This window comes from Stegodyphus dumicola, chromosome 10 (assembly GCF_044657685.1).
Source record: "Stegodyphus dumicola isolate Sdum_Otavi_A_Nest chromosome 10, ASM4465768v1".
In the NCBI taxonomy this organism is placed as follows: domain Eukaryota; kingdom Metazoa; phylum Arthropoda; class Arachnida; order Araneae; family Eresidae; genus Stegodyphus; species Stegodyphus dumicola.
The window spans coordinates 28113401-28139092 of NC_140777.1; the positions used below are offsets into that span (position 1 = coordinate 28113401).

Consider the following 25692-nt stretch of genomic DNA (forward strand, 5'->3'; position numbering starts at 1 on the left):
GTAAAGTACCTTTAACATAAGTATTAATCAATCTCTCTGTGTGTAATATGTACCATGCAAGTCTGTAAATAATAATGAATGCATAGAGTTAACCTAAGTATCTAATCATGTATAATTAACGTAAATATTGAACCTTACGGATGCAAAGAACCTTAAACATAAGTCATATTCAATTTCCCAGTAAATGTAATGTGTAATATGAAATGTGTGAAATATGTACCATGCAATATGAATGTAAATGCACCATGCAAGTATGAATAAGCAAGTCCGAATATGGTACGGCATGTGTAATAGGCGTGCAAGTCAGAGAATGGCAATATGTACCATGCAAGTCTGAATGGGTAGCGATAACCTAAGTACCTAATTATGTCATTCTAGATAAGGGCGGGCGTGGTGCTCATACCAATTAACCGTAACGGTAGAGGGATGGTGCCCACGTCCTCCGTCACTCACTCACTCACTTATTTGTTCTTTTGCTAACACAAACAAAGATCCGAGACGGTTTAGCTCTCTTCTATCTTCTATTCAAAATCGCAGATTAAGTTAATTTACTAAAAATAAATTATTACTTTAAATAGCATTTTGAAGAACAGTTACTACAAATAAAGTTTATCCTAAAATTAAATGAAAACAAATTTAAATATTACACGACTAGCAAGTTAGATGATAAAGAATTTAATAAACAAGCACAAATGTGTGCTGAGGAAGTAAACAAGCAAAAAGAAGTAATAATAATAAGATAATTAAACAATTAAATTACAAAAAAAGAAAAAAAAAGAATCTGAAAGCTTTCAAATTTTACATTACGCCCAAGAGGGGCGTCTTTTTAAAGTCTATTCGCTATTTCGAATTATTTTTGTTATTTGAACTTATTACTTTACAAATTACTAACTGGATTAAGACACAATAACACGCCGAATAAATACTGATTCAGAAGACAAACAACAAAAATCAGCGTTATATTTACAAAATTTCCACAGGACTAGTTTCGATGGTTTTACCGAACCACCATCCTCAGAGCTGCAAAACCGGGCTTTTTTTTTTTAACGTTTTGTTTGTTACCTTTATTTATTAAATATCATGTTCTTCGCACTTAAACCATAAAATTCAATTCAACAGCAATATCATAAAATAATTTTAAAAGAGCATATATTTAGAATTTCTGCAGTCTTGCGCGCTGGAAATTAAAAAAATATTTTTTTTTTTCCGTATAGTGTTGCCATTGCTGGCTTTGAAATCGTTGAACTTGTTAATAAAAAATTCTTTAATGTTTGACAAAGTATGAAATCGATAATAAAACAAATTCCAAATTAGGGCCTTTCAGATGCCGATATTCGGGGTAGGATTACGATATTCCAAATTTGATGGCTGTAGGTACCGTTGTTTTATCACAATACGAGAAACATACATACATTTATGCAGATTCTTCATTGCATAATTTCTTTAAAAAGAACACAGGGCGATAATAGTTGGTGGCAACAATTTGAAAAGTGAAACGGATATTTAAAGTTTTCGACGCAAAATGCCAAAACGAAATTATGCCCTTCTGGGTTAATGCCATTTGGTCTAATTAAAGCTAATTCATATTCGGTGGAGGATTGCGTTATTTAAAATTTGATGGCTCTAGGTACCATTGTTTTATCGCAATGCGAGAAACATACATACATTTATGCAGGTTCTTCATAATTTAATTTCTTTATATATAACATAGGGCGATAATATTTGGTGGTAATAGTTTGAAAAGTGAAACGGACATTTAAAGTATTCAACGCAAAATGCCAAACCGAAATTAATAGCCTTTCTGGGCTTACGCCCTTTAGGCTAATAATATGTTTAAAATAATAATAATATGTTTAGGCTAATAATATGTTTCTGGGCTTACGCCCTTTAGGCTAATAATATGTTTAAAACTATGCAAATTGAGTGAAATTTTTAATGTATGTAAATGTGTATCTAATTTAGGCAAAACATTCTTTAGCTTACTTTTAATTTTTTAAGAAAAATTGTATGAATTTTGAGAGAGCTTTCTTTGTTTCTCTAAGGGAAAAGATTGTTATTAATGTCTGCAGAAATTCATCACAGTTACTGTTATTCGAATCTGCAAAAATTTATAAAACACTTCTCTAAAATAAATACCATCTGAACTTTTCCTGATCTCAAACCTTAGCTACTTCTTTTACGTACACTTAAGATGAGAGAATTGTCAGCAAAGTACTAACGGTTAGAGCCTAATCATGCAAATTTTTTCTTCTCCAAAACTGCAATTTTTTATAACATTATCTCCTAGTATACTCCGTTTTATTATTAAGAGTATTTATTAATTAATTTATGTATTTTTCTTTTAGCAGGAAATAATTTGCAAAAACAGCTATGTTTGTTTAAGAAATTAAGGTTTTATTTGGTAATACTGGATTAAACGACAAGCTTGGTTGTCACTTGGGGCGCTAAATTGAATGAGATGTAAATTATAGGGAGCAAAATTAAATAAGTCGTTTTTCAGGAGATTATTGTAGTGCTTTTAAAATGCCTTCTTCTCGGGGGCGTAGAAACATGTGTTTCCTGTCTTGCCTTTCAGAATTCATTGTTTAGAAAAATGTCTATAGCCTGTTCTGTCTTTCAGAATTCATTGTTTAGAAAAATGTCTGTAGCCTGTTCTGTCTTTTGGAATTCATTGTTTACGAAAATGTCTGCTTCTCGCCTTATCTTTTAGATTTCATCGTTTACAGGATTCTAATTTCTACAGCTTAATTAAAATGAAACATTTTTTTCCTTTAAGTAAATGTGTGAAACTTACATTTGGAATGCTGAATCCAAATCCTTTCGTCCTCAATATCATTTTCCTTTGAAGTGTTTTCATCAATCTGAAAGTCAAAACCAAACCCTGAATTAGCATTTATTAGTATATTTCGGTTACACTTTTAATTTCCGACGCAAACATGAAATAAAAATGAATAAAATGAAAAACGCATTTCTCTTTCAATATTACAAATTTGCGGCAATATACTTTTTCTGGTAACGAAATCTTTTTGAAACCATGCGAAAGCGCATATTCTTTTCGATCATCTCAGATTATCACTCTGTGGCAGATACCGAAAAAACTGCTTAACTTTCCCATAATCATTTAAAATGATTCGCTGGTGTAGTTACGAATAGCTGTAATAACGCCACTTAAGATATCCTATTCCTGGAGGAGAAATTTATATCGGCTTAACCACTTCGTTTTTCACAGAAAAATTCTTTTACGTTGCAAAATATATTTCTTTATTTTTTTTATTCTACAATATATTCTGAATTATTCTATGTAAGCTTCTGCCTCATTCTGGATAATTTTCATATCTCTCTCCTGTATTATTCGTCTTCTTTCATACCAGAGAAATTTTGGTGGAGAGAGAGCAGTTTATACTCCTAAAGAAAATTGTGGCTTCATACCTGAAAATTACAATAGTCTGTTTAAGCAATATCCAGTGAATTTCAAGACCTGCAGCGGAAGGTCTCCCTGTAACTTCCTCTGAGCAGATGAGTGGGGCCTTGCATTGGCGTGATCGAATACTTGTTGAGTATTAACTAGCCTCACTAATCATGTCCTTTCTGTGAGTAGGTTCTAATCAGCGGAATACCCAGAAATTAATTTTGGGGGGTTGCATATAGTCATTACCATGAAAGAAGCAATTATATCATTTGGTAAAAACTAAATAAGATATATTAGTCTTATTTCTCCTAATTAAAACTGTTCGAGGATTGATATAATTTTTATCACGTTATAAAAATTATAAAAATAGAAGAACATTTAAGGAAAATAATAAAGATACCACGAAAACAAAAATTCTTATTTATCAGAATCGGTGGGATTTAGCATCATTAAAAAATTGATAAAAATCATTTAATGACTGAAAAAATTGTCACGATTTTGAAAGTGGTTTAAAAGGCTCGAGTATATGGAAAGGAAAAAATACTATATATATATATCAGCTTTGAAAAGTTATATTTATTTTTAGTCTTGTTTTTGCAAAATATTGAAGACTTCTTCACTTACAGATATATTTATATATATGTATAACAGAGTCCACTTAAACGCATTTCAGATGTACTGTTTCAAGCAGTTTTTTAAGTATTTCATAGTTGAAAAATTATTTTTCAGTAGTAAATGTTGTAACAGCCAAAATAACTTAAAAGTTTTTAAGTTTATGGATATTCGAGAAAATATCTACTTTGCATTCTTGTAAAGCTTCTTTAGCAGCTAATCTAAAGAGCTGTTGTACCAGTAATTTCTTTTTTCATAGCTGATATTATGCATTAAAACTACTAGTACTACAATCTGACAGATCCGAAGACAACGTTTCTTTTAGTATTTCTAATTTGTTTTCATCTGCGGATATGAGGTCAATCTTCGGTATGATTAAAATATTTAATGAACTCAACTGTTTTTTGTCTTTATTTAAGATGTAAAATTACAGCATTCAAAAACTGTTTAAAAGTTGTTCTCCTTAACTAATTCGGATGATTCTACTGGAATATTAAAATGATGAATTTGTTTTGTGCTCGTCGTTGAAGAACATTTATACATTCCTTATCTGTTATTTGTTGTAAAATAGATTCCTATTTTAGGAAAATTGAATTGGTCTGTATTTGACTGTGAATTATTTCAAGTTCTTTTACAATATCGTCGCATAGTTAAAGTGAAACAATGAGGTCCACTGCCTTAGATTGCAAGTTCCTAGATAAGGGTAAAGTAAGAGAAAATGTTTTTTCCATCGAAAACAAAGTAATGATAAAATTGGAAATTCTCAATGAATTTAAAAGAATGTAGGTCCCAACAGGCAAAGCCCTATCATGCCAATTTCCAAATAATTCAAAAGCATGAATCAAAGTATGGAGCAACATCACCGTACGGATTCATATCGCTGTATCCAATCCGTAGGAGATAGTTTTAATGTTTCTTTCTTGGAAGAAGAGAGAAATTCTGGATAGTTTTTCAGTGCTTCTTTCTTGGAGGATGAGCACAGTTCTAGATAGTTTTTTCAATACTTGTATCTTAGAAGAAGGGTACAATTCTAATATACTATCCTCCGAAACACAATAGAAGTATACATGAAATAACATTAACAACTCCGATACAATTACGAATATCTTTAATTTGGCATGCGTCTGAAATAGCAAAATTCAGAACATACAATAGCGTACATACATCAGTATCATACATGTCTTACTGATCAGTACATATCACTACATATCTTACTGATGGGAATATTTCTCTTATTTTGGCTTGTACACCGCTGAATGCTTCAAACATGGCAGCAGCACCATTATATTCGTGACCTTTTATATACCTTAATACTAAACCTAAGGGTTTTAAAGCTTTAAAATTGTGTTTGCTCTTAAAGGAAATCTATTTCTGCCACAGAAAATTATTGTTTTTATAATAGGAATAAAATAATTTTTATAATAAGTTTTTTTTTTTTTTTTTTTTTTTTCTATTTTCTTTTGCCTTCCGAAGTTTAGGAGTATTAATAATGTCTATTTCTGTTAACTTATGCTCTTGTACAGTTCTCCTTAAATTGTCAGCAGTTAGCAAAGTATGTGCTTAATATATTTTTTCTTGATGCTCACGAAGTTTTCTGTCAATTTGCGCCAGTAACAAATGAGGTGATTGACTGATGGTCCCTGTTTGATTTAAATAATTTAATTGTTTGATTTTGCCAGCATATTCCTCGGCAAAAACTACATAATATTTAGTAAAGTAAATTACCTCTTCAATTTTGGAATAAATTTGGCATGAGTATTCATTCTAACACAGCAATTTAAATCGATATTTCCCCTTCGCTCTTTCATTGCTAAATGAAAAGTTCGGAAACACTGATGCGGCTGATGACATCCAAAATTTTCCATAGATAACAATTTTAACTTTGTCAGTTAGTTTACCATTCTTGTAATTCGATATGTCATGGTTTTCAAATTGTGACGCCGTTTTTATATCGGTTTGGGCAATTTCTGATGAAAAGTGAATTCTTGAGCTTCGTACTTGCATTTCCGTTTTCTATTCAAATATGTAATTTTCTACTTCTTCTCTGTTATTTAATGTACACTATCTGCTTCGAATTGAAGCTTAAATTTTTTTCACCAGTATTAAAATAATTTAAAAATGATTGCTACTTCCTCTTATTCAGTGTTGAGTCGAAAAATTAACAAAAAGATTCAAGCGAATTTAAAGTTAGTAGGTTAAATTTGTACAAAAGAAAATAAACTGATCCAAAATGCAACACCATGAAGGAAAGCATCCAAACAGCATGACACTTGCATCATGTGTATACCGCGATGGGGAATATACAAATCATTACGATTTCAGTGCATACGCAACATCATGGGTGACTGCAAGCGCTTCTTACAGTCCGCATATAAAGGAAGGAAAGATTGTCGTTCTAAATACTCTTAATTGTTCTCTTGTGAGTAAATGCAGAAGGAAACGACTGATGGACAGGAGCAATAGCAACAGTCTTGTCGTACCACTCCAGGGAATTGGCATATTGTGTACATAGCACTGATGGAGCGCACTGCCACATCCGCAACCATATCACAACTAATGCAGTCTATCACACAAAAAACGATATGTGCAGGAACAAGTTGACTTCATTTACAGTACATTGGAGTGCTCGTTGCTTTGCTTACCTTTAACATTAAACCACTGTTCGAAACGGTCCACTGAACGGCAGAGATGGCCATCCTAATGGCATGACATTGTGCTTATCGGTGAAACACACTTCTGCGTGCAGTACCACGATGGTCAAATTAGAATTTGAAGATACCGTGGGAAGAAGCTGCTCGATTGTTGTGTTGTGCCTTGTTATACTGGTACTTCAACCGGTGCTATGACATGAGACAGTATTGAATTCCACTCCAGCGCCCTCTAATGCGTATTAGGGGTACACTTACCAACCAAAGCTATATCTCTGATATTTTTCAGCCTGTTCTCCTTCCTTACCTTCAGAGCTTACTTTCTGCCACATTTCAACAGGATAATGCGCAACGAGACGTTGCACGCAATGTTTAAGCTTTCTTCTTGGCACACCATATTGCAGTGTTACCGTAGCCAGCCTGTTGACCAGATCTATCACCCGTTGAGGATGTCTGGTCAACTACTGGAGAATGCCTAGCCCGGCTTGCCACACCTGCTATCACATCAGATGAACTTTGGTTACATGTGGAGGCAGTATGGGCGCCCATTCTCCAACAACGCATCCAAAGCCTCTTTCACCTATTGCGAGGAGCGTGTAGCAGCGATTGACCCCAATGTGAACTCAGGTAGTAAATCACGCAATAGAAACTGGAAATTACCCCGCATCGCTCTGCCGAGCAAAACCCTACCTCTATACTCTATGACAGGCCAAAGAAGAAATAATAGATCGGTATATTGGAAAAATTCTAAAGAATACAATTATAATACCAAATAAGTAGCCCAAGCCAAATAAGTACCCTACATTACTGTGTCGGAAGAAAAATAATCTCCCACGTACGGATTGTAAAGCATGGCGTTTTGCTGTCGACTATAGAAGGCTATATAACATAATGAAATGCCTAGTTTACCCATTGCCAATAATAGAGGAAATAATTAAAAAAATAAAATCCACTAAATGCATGGCTAGCTAGATCATATCTCTGGATACTTTCAGACATGTGTGAAACCACAGATTGTGCTATAAACAGCTTTTAATAACAAATCAGGACGTTATGATTTTCTTAGAATGCCATTTGGATTATGCGGAGCACTCGCCACGTTTCAAAGAACTATGGATATTAATCTAAAAACTGCCCTTGGAAACTCTACCGACTCAGACGATATCGATACTCCACCGAGTTTATTTACTCAGATGATATACTAACGAGACAATTGATGGATATATTTAGGATTTGCACGAAATGTTTTCGCTTTTAAAAAAAGGAGGTTTAAAAGTAAATGCGAAAAATGAAAATTTGATTGTAAATTGCGGCCAAGAAACTTCGTTAGATGCGCTATAAGATATCACAAAGGATAATCGAAACGGAAGATTCTAAAATCATAACGATAAAAAATTATCCACCGCCAAATAGAGGAAAAATATTGGTCTCAAATTTGGGTTTCTGCTCCTATTATAGGACTTTCCAAAAAGAATTTGCTCATACAGCAGATCCACTAGTAAACTTAAAGAGAAAAAAAGCCAGAGGCAAGGTTACCTTGTAGGCAGAAACATAAAGTGGCATTAATTCCGACTCTTGCCTTGAAATTTCCTGATGCGGACTCCAAATTAAAATTCTCCGCAAATGCACCAGATTTTGCGGTAGGAGCAGTGCTTATGCCACATGGATAGTCGGTTGCATATTTTAGCAAGACATTTAAGCCAAATCAAAGAATTGTAACGCTTCCGAGAGGGAAACGTCAGAAGTCCTTTTGGATTCCGGAAAGGGGAGTAGCCTAACAGAGCCCAAGGAATGCCTTTATAAAGGACCTTCTAAGAGAAATTTGCTCGTATTCGCCTTCAGCCGTCTTATCTACTCAGCAGCTTGTGGCTTTGAAGGTTGTTTGCTTGGTTAAATACTGCAAAACGCAAAAGGGCTGCCCACTTAAGGACAGAGTTACTTTCGTAAAGGGCGTTCTGAGCGAACTGGCTTATATTTACGTTATGAGCTAAACGACGAAAAATCCCATGTTAACTAAGCCATTTAATGGGCTTCTAATTTTGATCAATTATTAATGTTCAGGGGTTTTATGCACGTGTAGGTCTGTAGCCTTGAAAAGAGGATTAATTCTTATCATAGAATTTTCATGAATATTTAAATATTACTCACTATAATGCCATAAACAATTTTTGAATTTTATGAGTATTCACCCCAACTTTAGTGCCTTTAGTGAACGTGATTAATTCGAATAGCATTTTAGTCATAATATATATTTGGGTTATCAAACAAGAATTTAACAAGTAATAATAAAAATCATACGCTTTTTATGTTTCTTTTCTCCACTACGTTTCGCATATTAAGACGAGAAACATTTGGTATTTGGTTTGTTTTTGGCAAGATATTCGCATAAAACTTTCTATCATTCTTTTTCTTGATAATCTGAAAGGAGAAATGTATGGTATTTTTATTAACTGTATAAGCATATATATCCTTTTACCCAAGCATCAACCACACCCAAAATATTTTGAGAGAAGGAGGGGGGGAAACTTGTAATAGGTTTCTTCTTCCTTCCAGAATGCCTTCGTAGTGTAACGGTAGCACATTCGGCGCGTATTCGAGAGGTCCAGGTTCGAGTTCTGGCGAGGACATTGCTCATTTTTCATGTCTCCAGCATATATTAAAAAAAAAAAAAAAAAAAAAAAAAAAAAAAAAAAACCCTAATGAATCTACAACTAAATCTTTTTTCCCCTTTCAATTAACGCTGAAAACACTTATTCAGCTACAAGACATTCTAAAACGTTATTTAGCTTATTATTAGATTTCCTTAATATGTTCTCACATTTTTGTAAACATTCTTTCACTCACAAACATGCTTGACTCTAAAATATTTATAGAGAAAATAGATTTTAATTGATAATTACGTTAAAATAAAGCTTAATAATTACGTTAAAATAAGCTAATTATGAAAAAGAAAGAGAAATAACCTACTATCTCTTTTAAAAATAAAAAAATTTAAGTTCATTAAAATTAAAATCCGAAGCCGAAGCAACACATTAGAAAAACCAGGGCAGGGAATCTCACCTATTTTTTTTTCCAATTCTATTTTAATTGTTTTACAGTAAAACATTTAACATCAGGTATTTGATTCAAAAGAATAAATTTTTATTTAAATATGTCACTCAAAAAGGCAAAATCAAGTGTTTCCCTGGTTATTTCAAAAGCATTATGCACCGCCCGCTCCCCCAAAGAACTCTTACATTATTACAAGCCAGGGTATGATAAAAAAAAATAAACCGGCCAGGAAAAAAAAAAAATAAAAAAAAATAAAGTCCAAAATCCGAGTCTCACTGCCGAATTCCAATTCTATCTTTTCTCGTATTTATAATATTCATTATTGTTTCTGCAAAATCTTTCAAATTTGAATAGTTCTATTTAAAATCTTCCTTAAAATTCTTTCCATATTTCTCTCTATATTCTATATTTCTTTCTATATTTCTCTATATATTTTTCGCACATATATAACATTTCATTTTTCATAATTATCACACATAATACGTAAATAAGCTACATTTCACAAAGTACGAAACACATTTCTCTTTCAAACAGCTGTATTCTTAAGAAGAGATGCAGTAAGAATACTTAGAACCACTCGGTGCCACTGTTCCTCATTTTCCCACGCATTGATCTAAGTAAATGGAAAGCGGTGATCGTAGTATATTTGAAAGCATAGTTCAAATACAGGGCATTATAATTTTTCTACCTATCTATGAATTCATGAAAATTAGAGGAAAAAGTGAAATAACGCGTTCGCTTGCTTACGGTATATTCGCTTGCCATTCTAATCTTTTGTTTTTGAGTTGTATTATTTCTGAAGTTGTATTATTTATGAATTTGAAGATTCAGAGCACAAAATCAGTCTGATTTATCAACTTGTGCCTAAATATAGAATATAGCTGTCAAAACGGAAGGTTTTAGTATACGTTAATGTACTGCAGACAAAATAAAATTTAAAATACTTCATTATTTTTCATGCCCAGTTCGTGAAACTAGTTAAGGTTCTTAATCCTGACTCATCACATTTGGAACATTTTCAGTATTCATTTCTTGTTCATGTTTTGCATACTCGGATACTAATTTTTGTTGGAAATCTGATATTTTCTTATTCCATTTTATATTTCATTATACTACTGTTTGGCTTGAGAGCAAATGTTTTCCTGGATATTGCATACCTCTCCTTTAAGTCTGCGGCTGATCTAATAAATTGTATTACCAATTAGTGTGAATAAAATAGTTACACAGGAATTATCTTGAACGTTCACTTTATATGAAGCGAAGAGATGCAGCCCATGTGCAAAAATAGAGCAAGTGTACCTTAGAAAGCCCTCCACGAATGCATTTCTTTCCTTGACCGTTTACATGCTTTTCAATATTTATCACTTAAGTTAATTGTGTTCCTATTTTCTCCCTATCTTTTGAAGTATTTCTGTTTGAATACTTGTATTTGAGTTTTTAAAATTGATTTTAAAGTACATGCGTATTTTGATCAATGTGTGGGGAAATGAGGAACAGTGGCACCGAGTGGTTCTAAATATTCATATTGCATCTCTTCTTAAGAATACAGCTGGTTTAAAGAGAAATGTGTTTGGTAATTTTTGAAATGTAGTTTATTTACGTATTATGTGTGATAGTTATGAAAAATGAAATGTTATATATGTGTGAAGAATATATAGAGAAATATGGAAAGAAATATAGACTATAGAAAGAAATGTACAAAGAATTTTAAGGAAGATTTTAAAAGGAACTATTCAAATTTGAAAGACGTTGTAGAAACAATAATGAATATTATAAATACGAATAAAGATAGAATCTGAATTCGGCAGTGAAACTCAGATTTTGGACTTTTTCCCCCCCTGGCCAGTCCCCCCCCCCTTTTTTTTTTTTTTTTTTTTTTTTTTTTTTTTTTTAATCATACGGCCGGCTTGCGCCGGCTAAGAGGATCTGGACTGCGCTCTTATAATAATAATAATAATGTGCGAAGAATTGTATGGCTCCAATGTTCAATTAAAATTTTTTTTATTTTTGAAAGTGCGGTCTTTCTTAGGCTGAGTCACTTTAAAATAAATATTTTGAAATAAACATGTGTAATGTTTGACAATAAATAAACATGTGTAATGTTTGAAATAAACAGGCTAGAAATGCCCATATATTGGTTTGCGTGTACCTTATACCATGAAAATGTATTACTCCTTATAAGATTTGTTCAAAGTCAGTAGATCTTGCAATAAAGAAACTTTGTATTCACTTTTGAAAAAAGGAATCAGAAGCGCGGTATGAATATGTTTAAAAGCAGGATAAAAGTAACATAACATAAGGCAAAATGTATAAATAGAAAGTATAAAATTTACATTTCTTTGACGCCGTTTGATGAATCCTTTGCATCAAAGTAAGATGTGTAAAAGAGAATTTGTATTGTTTTGCATAGTATTTCATAACGTTCGTACAGTCATTAGTAATTACGGCAATACATTACAAGAGAAAGTTCTGAGTATCTCCAATTTAGTTGTAAAAAAGTAAGAAATATAGTATTGCAATTAAACTGTATAGAATGAACCCTGTACGTATTGGTTTAATGTTACAGAAAATATTATCCATGAAAACCTGCAGAGTGAAGTTATATGCACGTAAATTCCAGCTTAAATTTCGTAAACAGAGAAATATATGTAATTTTATTTTTGGTGAAATGGAGATGTAACATCATGTTGTATTTAAAACAAGGGGAAAAGTTAAACGTAAAATAAAAATATAACAAAAATTTTTTTAAGAAATAGAAAGAATTTACATTTATAAAACTGAAAAAACGATAAAAGTGAAAAGAAAAAATTAAAATTTACTTTTGGAAGTAAAATAGGAAGGAAAAAAATTTACTTTTGGAAGTAAAATAGGAAGGAAAAAAAAAATAAGAAACAAAAACTGTGTTGTGAAAACAAAAAAACAGAAAATATTAAACTTCTGAATGTAATAAATATTACTTCTGTAAAATAAATAAAGTGAAAAATGTAGTAACTGTTCTTTTTTTTAAATAAAAGGCGAAAAGAAAAGATTAAACTTGTAAAAATAAATATTACTTTTGTAAAACCAAAGAATAAAGTTAAAAGTAAAAAAAAAAAAAAAAAAAATTAAGTAAAAATGTGAATAGGAATAAATTTGAAAGAAAACTTTCGTAAAATAAATTAAGTGAAAAGAAATGTAAAAATAAATTTTCTTCTGTGGAAATAAAATTGTGGAAACATTAATTTGCGAAAATTAAAAGCAAAATTGCAAATTGCAATAATTATAGGAAAAAAATTAATAAATGAAATTTGGTAAAAACGCGAAGAAGAAAGAAAACAATTAAAAATATCGTAATAAAAGAAAAATTTAAAGTGTGAAACGATTTAGGGAAGCAGGGGCTTGAAAAAAGATGTCCTTTGCATGATTCCCCCCAGCCTAGTGACGTCATGGTTGTTCTTCTATTTCATTGCAATAATCTGATTTCGTTTGAAAGGTCTTGCTGGCGTAATGATTTGGGCATTTGCCTCCCGTGCGAAAGGTTGCGGGTTCGAATCTAAGTTGTGCGGCTACTTTTAAAAATTGTGCAATTACATAAATGTTATTCATTTAAAAACTATTAAGTTGAATTAAATATAGAAATTATTTAAAAATAATTATAGATTAAATAATAAAAAATAAAGGCGCATTAATTAATTAAAATAACAAAGGAAAATAATTGCATATTAAACATTGTTATTGCATTAATATCAATATTAAATAATTGAAAATAATAAATTAAAAACGATGTGATCCCAAATACGTGGTTCAAGATACCGCTACCACAAAAATAAAAAAAATGGTGTTGCCACAAAAAAACTGAAAAAATACGGTCGTTGCCACAAAAAATAAAAACTTAGCAAGCATAGGATCGTTGCTACACAGTAAAAACGAAACTATATATGTCGTCATTCCGCGTCACTTCAGGTTGTCAGGTGATCCCAGATGGCGCAAACTATGCCCCTTTTCTGTGACGTCACTTCCGCCGGCTGATGACGTCCGCTTACTTGTCACAGTGCCAAAAAATAAAAAATCTGAAAGATTTCAGATTTAATGGTTACCCAAAAGGAAGGTTTTTTAAGCTCTTGTTGAGCACACAGTCCACCAATCTGCTCTTGCACTCACTCCTTCTAACCACACTTTTATTTGTCTTTTTAGTTTTATTATGAAAAGCGTCGTTTATTAAAAATTTTAAAAGGAACATAGCAGCATATCTTTAAGATATCACGTTCTTTGTACTTATGCCCCATAAAATTAAGTTGTATTCAGCAAAATCTGAAAATATTTAAATACAACATATTTTTAGAATTTCAAATAGACAATCTCTTGAGCTTGAGCTAAAAATGTTTTATTTCATACAGTGTTACTACTGCTTGAATTAAAGTCGTTGAGATTGTTAATCAAAAATTCATTAAGATTTTACAAAGCAATGAGATAAATAATAAAAAATATATAATATTCTATGAAAATACTGAAAATTTTTAATTGGATAAATTATGAACTTAATATGTTTTTATTATTTAAATCAATCCTATTCAAAAGCAGGAAACGAATATTCTTAACTCATCTATTGCTTTCAAACAGCTTAGTTTGTCAATCCACAACAGGCAGATTCAGTTTGAAAGATGCTTATAATTATCAGCTGGTCATATTACAAATTAACTTTGTAAGTTATACCAATTTAAAATGCTATTAAAAGTAAAATAAAATTTAAGTATTCTTTAAATTCGAAATTGCGCTCGTTACTTTTAAATCGTCCAGTTTGTTAAAACGATGCAATTTAAGAAATAAACTAATACTTTAAGCATGTCGACTCGCAGCATTCTGAAACATGAGCGTTTACTAGGAAAATAAGTTAAAGAGATCTCATGGCCCGTGTAATGGCAGCATTTATTAGGTTATCTTTTGTTAAAGAATATAACAGTGTAACATATTGAAACTACCCCAAATTAATTACTGAAGGAGTCATATAATAAGAATCAGCGTTATATTTGTAAACTTTCTAGGACTAGTTTCGGTAGTTGAACCATCGAAACTAGTCCTGGAAAGTTTACAAATATAACGCTGATTCTTGTTGTTTAACTTCTCCAATAATGATTATTCGGAGTGTTGTTTTAACCTAAATTACCCCAAATTGCTTGGAAAAAGGTCCGTTAAGAATGTTTCTGATGTCAAAAGTGTTAAACTAAAAATTCTAAAACCTAGCATTTGTTGAATAAATTACATTACAGTTTTGAAGCAAAATAACTGACCTTTTTATCTTGTACTTTCCTTTTGATTTCGTTTTTTCTATCTGATGACTGGGAACTTTGTAATTCATCTTGTATTGATTCTTTTTCTTCATAGACAGTCACCTATTAATCATTCTTTTATTAAAACTTTACTCGTAATTTAGCAGATTCAAGAATTTTTTTTTTTTTTTTTTTTTTTTTTTTTTACAATTCTTTTTCATAAGTGTTATAATCTCTTTCACCAAATTTTAGCAAATACCATTTGCTTGAGAAATATTGGTTGGTTTGACTTGATTTATTTGATTGTGGCAAAGAAATCGAAGGCTTTCTGCCTAAGGAAAGCTGAGCCTTTGTGCATGTTTTTCTAAGTGAAATTGGTTCGTATCCCCGTTACACATGAGGAGAACCACGAAATCTATATGCAGACAGCTCGTTCGCCTGGAATTGAATCAAAGTCGAACTACCAACATTTTGCGACTTTACTTCTCGGGAGCTTTATAGTCTACCGCTCGGCTACTGATGGTCTTGCGAAAAGTAAAAATTTACAATAATGAGAGTAATTTTTATGAATAAAGTTCCTCACTGAAAAAATTAACGAAAGCTATTTGTTTAAAGCAAAGATACTTTAAATACACAACACATACAATGGCGAGAAAATGCTTTGTTACCAAGTATGAGTATGTTGACAAGTAAGTCACCAAATGTTTTCAGTACCTTCGTGCACAGTCAAAATGATTTAAGCCAACGCTGTTAATTGTAAACAAAAGAACATACTGGCATTCATGAAGGGGAAAAAAGGATTGTAATTCGTCACATTACACTCGTTTGCAAAATTAAGAGAATTTGTACTTTATGTGGACTTTCTGAGAAAGTAATCAACAGATTTTGGTGAAATTTGGCATCAATACGCACTTATAACAAAGAAAGAGATGAGCCATTCAAAAATCATTTTATGTACGCATGATTATCAGTAAAGCTCATAATGCAGGAATATCCAAATTCCACGTTATGATTTTGAAATGAGTCGAATATGGAGTATGATCCACTCTCATAGCCAGACAGGTCGCGCAGTGTGATGGCATATTGGACAGGAAGCAGTTAAGAAGTTCCTGCGGCAGCCTATCCTATTCCTGCAGCAAGGTAGTTTTTAATTCCAGGATGGCTCTCGGATGGGAATGACGAGAAAAAATTGCCCTCTTAGGAGTGTCCTAGATATGCTCTATAGGGCCAAGTCAAGATATTTAGCGTCCATTAACAGGAACTCGGAAAAACTGATTTGAAAAATCGAGCATACGGTTCTCTGTATACTTCATAACAGTCACAGAGCCTTTGTCAAACAAATTCAGGGGTGTGCGGCAGTCCAAAGTAAAGACTGCCCAAATCATTAGGCCTCCACCACCGCAATGATCTTTTTTCCCAGGCGAGGGAGGGATCGTATCGTACCACGTTCTCTTTAGATACAGGTACGCCGAAATTCTGTGCCTAGGTTGAATCTCGATTCATCTATGAAAAGCACGGTACTGCACTGACGTCTGAGCCAAGGCGCGTGTTGTCTGCACAATGCTAAAAGTTCTCTATTGTGTGCTGTTATAAGCAAGACGCAAAAGCGGATCTTCTGGGGTACGACTTTATTTCGTGAAGCCTTTGGACGATAGTAAACATGAAACTCCAGTGACAGCATATAGCTCGCATAAGAGATGTGAAGCTGTAATAGTCCTGTGTCGCTGCACTGAAAGGGCCAAATAATGATCCTCGTTTGCTATTGCGGACCTTAGTTGACCTTGTCCAGGTCTTTTCGATTACAAATTTAGCGTCTTGAAACTGTTTCAAACTTGAAACAGCAGTCACAAAATGCTGACAACACTGGGCGTTACATTGAGCTCTGTAGTCACCTGCACTTATGATTGGTCTACCTCCAATCTACTGACAATTTCGTCATTCGTTTGTGGCTATTCACTTTATTTCATATCTTATAAAATGTATCCAATTCTTGCAAGAAACAAGACAAATATCGTGAAGGCGTACGGGCACGCAAATAGCCGAAAACCTCTCGTGTGCTTATATCCCTTCAGCACTTACAGCTCCACAGATACATACGTGTAGACATAAGTATTTGAATTTCAATATTTTCATCATTTTCCGGCAGCATAATTAGGACTGTAACGTATTTTGCAGTTTTTATCGAAATAACGGATGAGCTTCTTAGTAAAACATAAATTTGATTCCATCTCTGACGTTGCTCAGCAACAGTTACGCGACATAAATATGGCGTTACCACTCTAATGTCAAGGACAATAAATATAATTATTTATTAAATAAAAATATTACAATACCTTTGGTTCCATAAATTTCCTAAAAATAGACATAATTTGCAAAGTCTGTTAATTTTGCACACTAATGTATTATTACGTGCGTACCGGCTCGTAGTAGTTTGAATGCACAAGTTGCAAATAGGAATGCATTCAGGTTAAATAAATTTATTTTTATCAAAAGAAATATTTCAGAACTCTGAAATTTTCCACAGAAATATTCGTACAAGTGTTCACAGTACCACACAGTATAATCAGTAGTTACATTTCAAACTACTAAGAACGTTAAATACAATGCAATGCAAAGCGCATCTAAAGAGAAAGCTAATCCAATCTCACGCTAAACTCGCAACAATAACAATAGTAGCTAACTAAATAACTGAGCGAAGATCTTCGGACTTAAATAGTTTTCAACCGGCCGCGAGATATTTCTAGTACTTTCTGCTTCTTGAAATTACTGTAAAGCAATACGAGGATGGAATTACGGCTACAGCTAATATAGTAGTTAATTACATTTGTTCAGTTTCAATACAAATTATTGATATACCCATTTATTCAATGTTAAATGCCCGTGCCCCTGCATTCTTAGTTTTGCGGCATAGCATTCTATTAAAATTTGTCTCGCACTACATTACGCAGAAAAATACAACCAGTTTAATTATAATTCTACTAAAGTTACTTATCTAAGTACAAAATCTGTAACAGAATTTTAATGCATATAAGATATGACATACATCAAGATCAAATGTTAAAAGCATAAAAGGAATTGTTTCCAAAGTGACAGTAGACGATATTGCAGCTCAGTTAAAAATACGAAATTTTGAAGTGTCATTTATTGATTCAATCAAATGTGCAAATATTTATAAAAGGTACAGATGAAAACAATAATAGATAGTTATTTTATTAGAAATCAAAATAAGTACAGTATACTTTCGATTATCCGGGTCCGGATTCTCTGTGTAGCGGGTAATTACGCATGAGCATTCAATACACTGAATTATCATTCACAGCTCCTTTTAAGAAAATACGCGACATAAGGAGAGGTTATCATAAGTTCTCTTTAATATCAGGTATTACAGAAATTTCAAAGAAATATCGCGAGAGAACGCACAGAAGAATGCGAAAATTTCGTACGTTCTCCCCTCAACTAAAAGGTGTCTAGAGAGTGGTACGAGACCCAGTTTACTTATTGCAGGCACTGCAGTCAACTTCCAATTAGCCAGGGCAATACTGGGAACATTGATCATGACTAACTTAAAACTGTAATTAATCCGAGATTAATTACAAAAACGCAGAAAAAAGTAATTGACTCATTTTAAAATTAACAGAAAAATTAAATTAAATTAATAATTTTAAAATTAACAGAAAACAATTATTGAACAAATATCACCAGAAATTAAGGAGCTAAGTTTAAAAGGCATTAAAAACTATTTACAGGATAGTTAGCACAATGTCACTGAATTTAAACTCCATTGGAAAGGTTAGTTAGATATTTTAGTTTTAATTGTACAATGGTTATCTATTTCGGAATACTTACAATTAAATTACGTATTGTTTCGGATGAAAATATCTCTTAAATAGTTAGTATCATTTTTTAATTCTTTTTATTTTCTCTTATTAAAAATCAAAATAAAGATAATGTAATTTCGACTATCCGTATGCGCACTGTCTCTGTGTAGCGGTGCCTAAGCACGCGCACTGAAAGCTATGCACGACAGTGTGTAAAAACAAACATGCGCAAGTTCGACCAGGGAGAAAAAAGGGAGAAAAATTCTTCCTAATACAGGATTCGGAGTAGAGGCAATAACTGGTTTTATTCTACCCACGAGTATTCTCCAAAAACAGTTTCGTTTAACGCTGATGGCTTGTAATAGCGTTTCGCAATCAATAGCTTAACTGTTACAGTTGCCAATATTGGCAAATTTAATCGTACGACTTACAGGTTTTTAGTATCCCCAAAGGTTTATGTTGCAAACACTTTAACAAGAAAGTACTTTTTTTATGTCAGAGTTTGGTTAAGTCTGAATCTGGTATATATTCCCCACGATAAATCGGGAGTTGACTGTAGCAAATATGCCCTTGCCGGTATGCACACAGCAAATCTTGGCTCTGAAAACTGACAAAGGCGAGCCTAGAATCTACAGAGGTGATGATAGACAACAGTATAAAGAAACTTGAAAGATATAAAGGACATGTTCATTGTCTTTCAGCAAAATCTTACTCTCTCTAATTCTCTGTCAAATCTTTCACGACTCAGCTTAAGTCATGATCATGACAGTCACAATTTTTCCAGCGTGAGCAGTTTTCCTAGCTTTGGAAAGTGAAATGGTACCTACATATGCTATTTCTATTTATTATGGACTGTAAATCATGCATCATTTTAATACCATTTTTATAATTAAATGTTACTTTATATGATTTAATATATCCCCCTTGCGTTTATGTGCAGAATTCGGAACGTTTAAAACTCTTTCCCTATAAATTAAGGGCAACTGCTTCTCCTCTTCACATGGCTCATCAGCAGTCGAGTATATAAGATCACAGACCACTGCAGTTCGAAGCGAGTTTAAATCCAGAGGAACGGATTGGCGCATGAAAATTTTTATGTTAAAGTAGGACTACTTTGCTTTATGATGGTTCCAGGGGAAAAAAATTAAGACACAAAACATGTGTCTTAGTAGAACACTTATATCTTAATAACCCCAAAACTGCAGTTTTCATTTATATTTTGTTTGATAGTTAAAGGAGACCATTACAAAACACAAAAGAATTTTGAAAATTGGCATTGTGGTTGAAACACAGTACTCTCAAAGTTAGACAAAAATATACAAAATTTTGATGACGTCATAGATGTAACCGCAAAACTTGGGACATAACACGTCCACTTCTATATTGAGATCGACGGTGAGCGGTTGTGAAAGCGAATTTTGTTTCAAAAATAAATAAATAAATAAATAAATAAATATGAAAAATATAAAAAAAAAAAGATGCACTAAAAATACAGCACAAGAGACAAGCAGAAAATTAAACAAAGGTTTATTGAAGAACGTTTCGTTGTAAAAAGGAAAGAGCGCAATAATAATATGAAATATAGTATGAAATAATAGTATGAAAATAAGAAGAAGGAAATAAAATTGTTAGTTTCCAGATAAATCAAAGTGTTTCAACTTCTTCTACTGTTGCCAATAAAAAATATGGCACCGCCTTTTATGCCTCAAAATATTAGTCTTCAGCCATACCACTGACTTAACCATTCTGCAAATTATTGTAATTTAATAATCAATACGGACGTATCAGCAATCTGTAGTCAAGAATGTCTGAGAGCATTTACGGACGGCTCTAAAATTCATGTAGAAGTGGGCGCAGCGCCAATAATCTATTCATTTTCCTCTATTTCAATAATACGGCAAGGAAAATTAACTCCAGAAAATTCTGTTTATCAAGCTGAGCTGTCAGCAATTCAGTCTGCAGTAAATAAAGCCATATAAAATAATTTCAGGACAATGGCAATCTATTCAGATAGTCAATCTGCATTATATGCCCTGAAGGACAGAAATAATAAGAACCAACTGATTCAGGATATTCAAAACACAATAAGCACACACCCAGAAATCCAGTTTTTCCTCAGTTGGGTGAAAGCTTACAACGGAAAACGGCAACGAGGCGGCTGACCTCCTTGCAAAGGATGCAACGACTAACATCAACAGAAGTCCCGTGGCCCAAGTCCCATATAAAATTCACACTGAATACAATTGTCGAATTGTCGACTCAAAGTGGCAAGAAGAATGGGACTCTGCATTGCAAGGCAGAAGAGTCCACGATTGTTTCCCAACAAGGCACTGCACTATGACCATGTTCTGTATCAGTATATCACAGAGCACGGTCCTTTCCCCACCTATTTCCATGACAGAAGCATGTTCTCGATGGATCTCTGCATATATGGCGAAAGGGATGACTTGATCATTACATTTTTTACTGTAATCTAACAGACGGTAAACATCTGATTAAGCCTAACAACAACCTAACACCATTTAAGAAATACACAATAAAGAACAGACACCTTAGGGCAAAATCAGAGACATTCTTATATCCAAAGACTCGGACTTGATATTTGTCATATCTAATGCTTATGCATCTCCATATATTACTAAAATATATTTATTTAATTTGTTTAATTTAATGTCTCAACAATTTCATTTTTATATACGCAATGCCGAAGGACCGGAGTTCCAAAGACTTGCTTATGACACCTTCCACCTTAGAAAGGACACTTGTACATACATTTAAACTTTTAGAAGTATCAGTTGTTCAACTTTTCAAGAATAGTCTTTTCTCAGTATGATTTGTCCATACTAATAAAATCAAAGATCTCAGAAAGTCCTCTCAAAGGGTTGAAGGTAAAGGAAGAGGGATGGGAGATCCTCGGACCCCCCCCCCGGGATGTTCTTCCTCAAAATTGGGATGGAATGTTTAACAGTTAGCTAGATTCAACAATACCTAAACCTGTGGTACTACGAAGGTGCTGGCCTAGCTTTTACCTGTACCTGCCAGTAATAAATTCTAAAATTTGGGTGTACTTTTACCAAATTATAGTAGAGAGTTTCTTCAACGGGGTCTGTTGTCAAACAAAAAAGATTGATCAGTTGCGTACACAATATTTTGTCAGAAACTTCGAAGATAATGAATTCGGGCATGTTTGCTGTGTTTGTGACAGCTTGAGGTTTATGAAAAGCGTAACACCAGTCGGCAACAAATTAAAAACCTAGAAATCCTACACATCTAAACCCATCGCCCGTTTGGAACAAATATAACAGACAGACTCCCGCGAATCTCCCCCCTCGAATGTAACGTGAATACCAGAAAGTTTCTTCTTTAAACGTCCTCCACGAAAGTATCTAGACAGGTAGCCCTAATAAGCTTTATAGTGTAAATAATCTTCTTTTTATGTCGTTTCGGCGTAAGTAAGGTTTCAGAGAAATGTATTTTCTTTAAACTTGCACTTATTTTTGGTGTATTCTATGCATTTTAATCATCTTTATATATAAACATATTTTGAATATATTTAACTTTATTAACTTTTGTATTAAAACATGTGTATTTTGTATTAAAGCATGCAGAAATTGAATTCAGTACTCGAAATATATAAATTTATCTCATTCTTCGAAATGCCCCTCTAAATTGTTGTTATGCTTGTGTGTTTTAAAACCTTAATTTGTTAATAACTTTAAAGTTCTCATTCATGCCAAATGTCCTCATTACCGATTAAAAAGCGGTATCGTACAATTATTGGTTTTACGGAAATATTCAATAACCTTTTTCTTTCTGAATAGCAACAATGTACTTTGAATATTCACGGTCTCGTAACAAAGACTTTCTCTCCTCTCTGAAGTGGTTCAAATGAAAATTAAAAATTTTTCTCAAAAAATTAACTTGATATCGAATTTATTAATTGATCATTACAGTATTTTTCACTTTGCTTCAAAAGCTATGAGTAATTTTCCATTTTCAATATAAAGGATTTTACTTACAACAGACTGCGAAATAATCGGTGAAACTGAAGAACAACAATTTCGACAAAATCCTTGAGTATGTTCATCACTTTCTTCTTTTATATTGTCAGAAACAGACGACTGGCAGAAGTCTTTCTTTATTGGCATTTAATTTTCCCCTGCCATGTTGACATTAGGGTATTTATAGTAGCTTTAAAACTCTGAAAGTGGTAGCAGTAGATGAGTTAGTCATAAAGGCGTAGGTATTAAGCGAACATAAAATTAGCTTGTTTCTTTCTAAAAAAGGAATCATTTTCCCTCATGATTATATATGAGAAGTAGAAAAAAATAAACTACCAGACTATAATATTTATTAACAGTTAATAGTGAAAGAAAAGCATGGCAACATAAATATAAAATTAGGTAAATTTAAATCTTAGAGGGGTTGGTTTTGCAGAAAAGCTGTGTGCAGTTCAAGTCTCTTTTCTTCCAAAAAGAATAAGTATTCGACGCCATTTTGAAGAAACGTATCCTTTATTTTGAGGAAATAAAAATAAATAAATAATTAAAGGACACTAGGATTGTACAGCCATCTGTTAAATAAAGAGCAAAGAGAACGTTGAAAAGAATGGTGAGATTAGAGCTCTAACGTTAGGTGTAACAGAACTGGAATTAAAAATCAATCATTTCGGTTCGAAACTCGAAAGTATTAGTTTCAACTCAACAAAATTAAAAGCATTTGATTGGCTGTCAAAGTTTCTAGGTAAATAAAATTTTCTAGAGTCTAAAGTGTTAAAATTGATGATAATGATAATGCAAACAGCTGATAAACACAAGTGATGTAATAAGAAGAACTGATAGAGAAATCATATTTAAAATATTAACTTTTAGAAATCTATCATAATTAATAGGATTTTCCGTTGTTTAAATTTTTAAATTATTGCTCAGCTTAGAGTTAATGATGTAATCGGCATTTCCTTAGAAATATTCGTGGCTAAAGTGCAGAATCGTCCATTTCTTTGTTTGGCGCTTTTCACAAGAGTAAGACGAATTGGATTTTTGTCAATTTTCTTTGACCTTTTTAAGTGAAAATAGGTCGATGTGTACATGGATAAAGTTAAGGGATTGTAAAATTCTAAATTGTCGATGTGTACATGGATAAAGTTAAAGATGTGGAATATGTAAAAGTTAAGGGATTGTAAAGTAAATGCGCAATGCCATTTTTGTGCAATTCTGGGATGTTTTTTCAAGTGAAAACAGGTCGATGGGCACATGGATACCGAGTTAGTGCAATTCTTAAAAACGCGCCAAGCAGTGGGCGATTCTGCACTTTCCCCATATTTCGTTACTGTGCTCTGATTAACTAAAATATTTCCACGTAAAAAAAGCCAAACCATTTCTTTATGAAATATGTAGCATGATATTTTTGTAGCATAATTCGTCTTTTATTTGTTAGTTTTATTCTTAGTTATTTAATATGAGATACGAACAAAAAATGGTACTATTCCATTTTGAGGACCATAAAAAAATGACAACGAAAATGTATGCACAAAAGCGCCGAATCTAGCAAACGCGCCCATTTAACAGAGCGCCAAATCTAGCGCACGCTATGATTTCAAATTGCGTAAATTTAGATAGTTTATTTCTTTAGACTCCATTGAAATACTAGTTTAATTTTTAAATCCTTTTTTGATTTTAAATCCTTTTCAGATATCCTATGGATTTAACAATTTGAGAATTGTCTATGACATAAAGTCTGCAATAGAATTTTTTTCAAAGAAAAGGAATCATTCATTATAGAAGATTATGTTTGAACAACCAACAAGATGAAATTATGTTTTTTAGCGATAACTCGGTATCGTAATAGCGATGTACAATGTTTAGCCTTTTTTATATAAATTGTAATAATGATCTGAAGTAGTTATTTGCTCTTATACTTCCATTCAGTTATGTTTAGCCTTTTTTTACATAAATTATAATAATAAAAAAGTATTATATGAAATTAACCTTTCATCTAAATTAAAACCATAATCTTAGATATTTATTTGCCATTATACTTCTTTTCTTGCGTTAGGGTTACTGGAATTATTTTTGGCAGCACTGGCATCACCAATAGTTTGGCGATTTTTTACGGTCCTCAAAACGGAATAGTACCCAAAAAAATTATTTTGTACATTCTCAAGAAATTTTGGTACATTCTTAAGCAAAATGTATAGCTGATGTAGACCCATATTGAAATTTATTATCAATTTATTAAAATGGGAATTAAAGTGCTTGTAACATTAAAGTTATATAGTTCTTTAAAATTAAATAAAATTCAATCTTCGATTATGAATAGTTTTAGAGAAACGTTGCATGCATTTTGCGAGAATCTGACCCAGTAATCTCATTTCAAAGATTAGCAGAATTTGGCTGTTGTAAGAAAGATTTGTGTCAGATTCTTTCGAAATATAACCTTTCTTTCAAATTTAACGATTATTAAATAATTAAAATAAGGCACTAAGGCACTAAAATAAGGCACTAAGGCACTAAAATAAGGCAATAAGGCACAAATAAACAAAATCTTAAACTGTCGTAGATTTTGAATAGAATTCTGTTGATTTGGAAGAGGATCGAATATAGATCTTTCTTCTTCAGTATAAAAAAGAGAGACCTATGCTAGACATTTCTCGAAATCATTTTTTTTTTTTTTTTTTTTTTTTTTTCAGAATCTTTGGAAATATAAGGTTTCTTTTTTGCTTACCTTTAAATTTCATACTAGCGTATTTCTCTTCCAATTACGTAATGACTAATGTTCAACTGGAAGGAAGAAATTGGCTTTAGTGATTGCTGCTGATATTTGTACATTACGAGTAATGTGTTTATTCTTACAAAATTTGCTTCTTCAATTGAAACTTAACAAAACTAATGTTAATGTTAACGGGTACT

The 25692-nt window shown here is 32.5% G+C and overlaps 1 protein-coding gene across 1 annotated transcript in view; it reads right to left on the reverse strand.

The window, feature by feature from the left end:
* LOC118193797 (uncharacterized) overlaps positions 1-25692 on the reverse strand; it is a 55288-nt gene that overhangs the window by 25302 nt on the left and 4294 nt on the right. Inside the window, exons 2-5 of the mRNA XM_085825099.1 lie at positions 22804-22985; positions 14988-15089; positions 8968-9087; positions 2795-2861 (exon numbers count right to left, since the gene is read on the reverse strand). Coding sequence (XP_085681225.1) covers positions 2795-2861; positions 8968-9087; positions 14988-15089; positions 22804-22932 — 418 coding nt within the window. The 5' untranslated portion in view covers positions 22933-22985. The remainder of the gene's footprint in view (positions 1-2794; positions 2862-8967; positions 9088-14987; positions 15090-22803; positions 22986-25692) is intronic.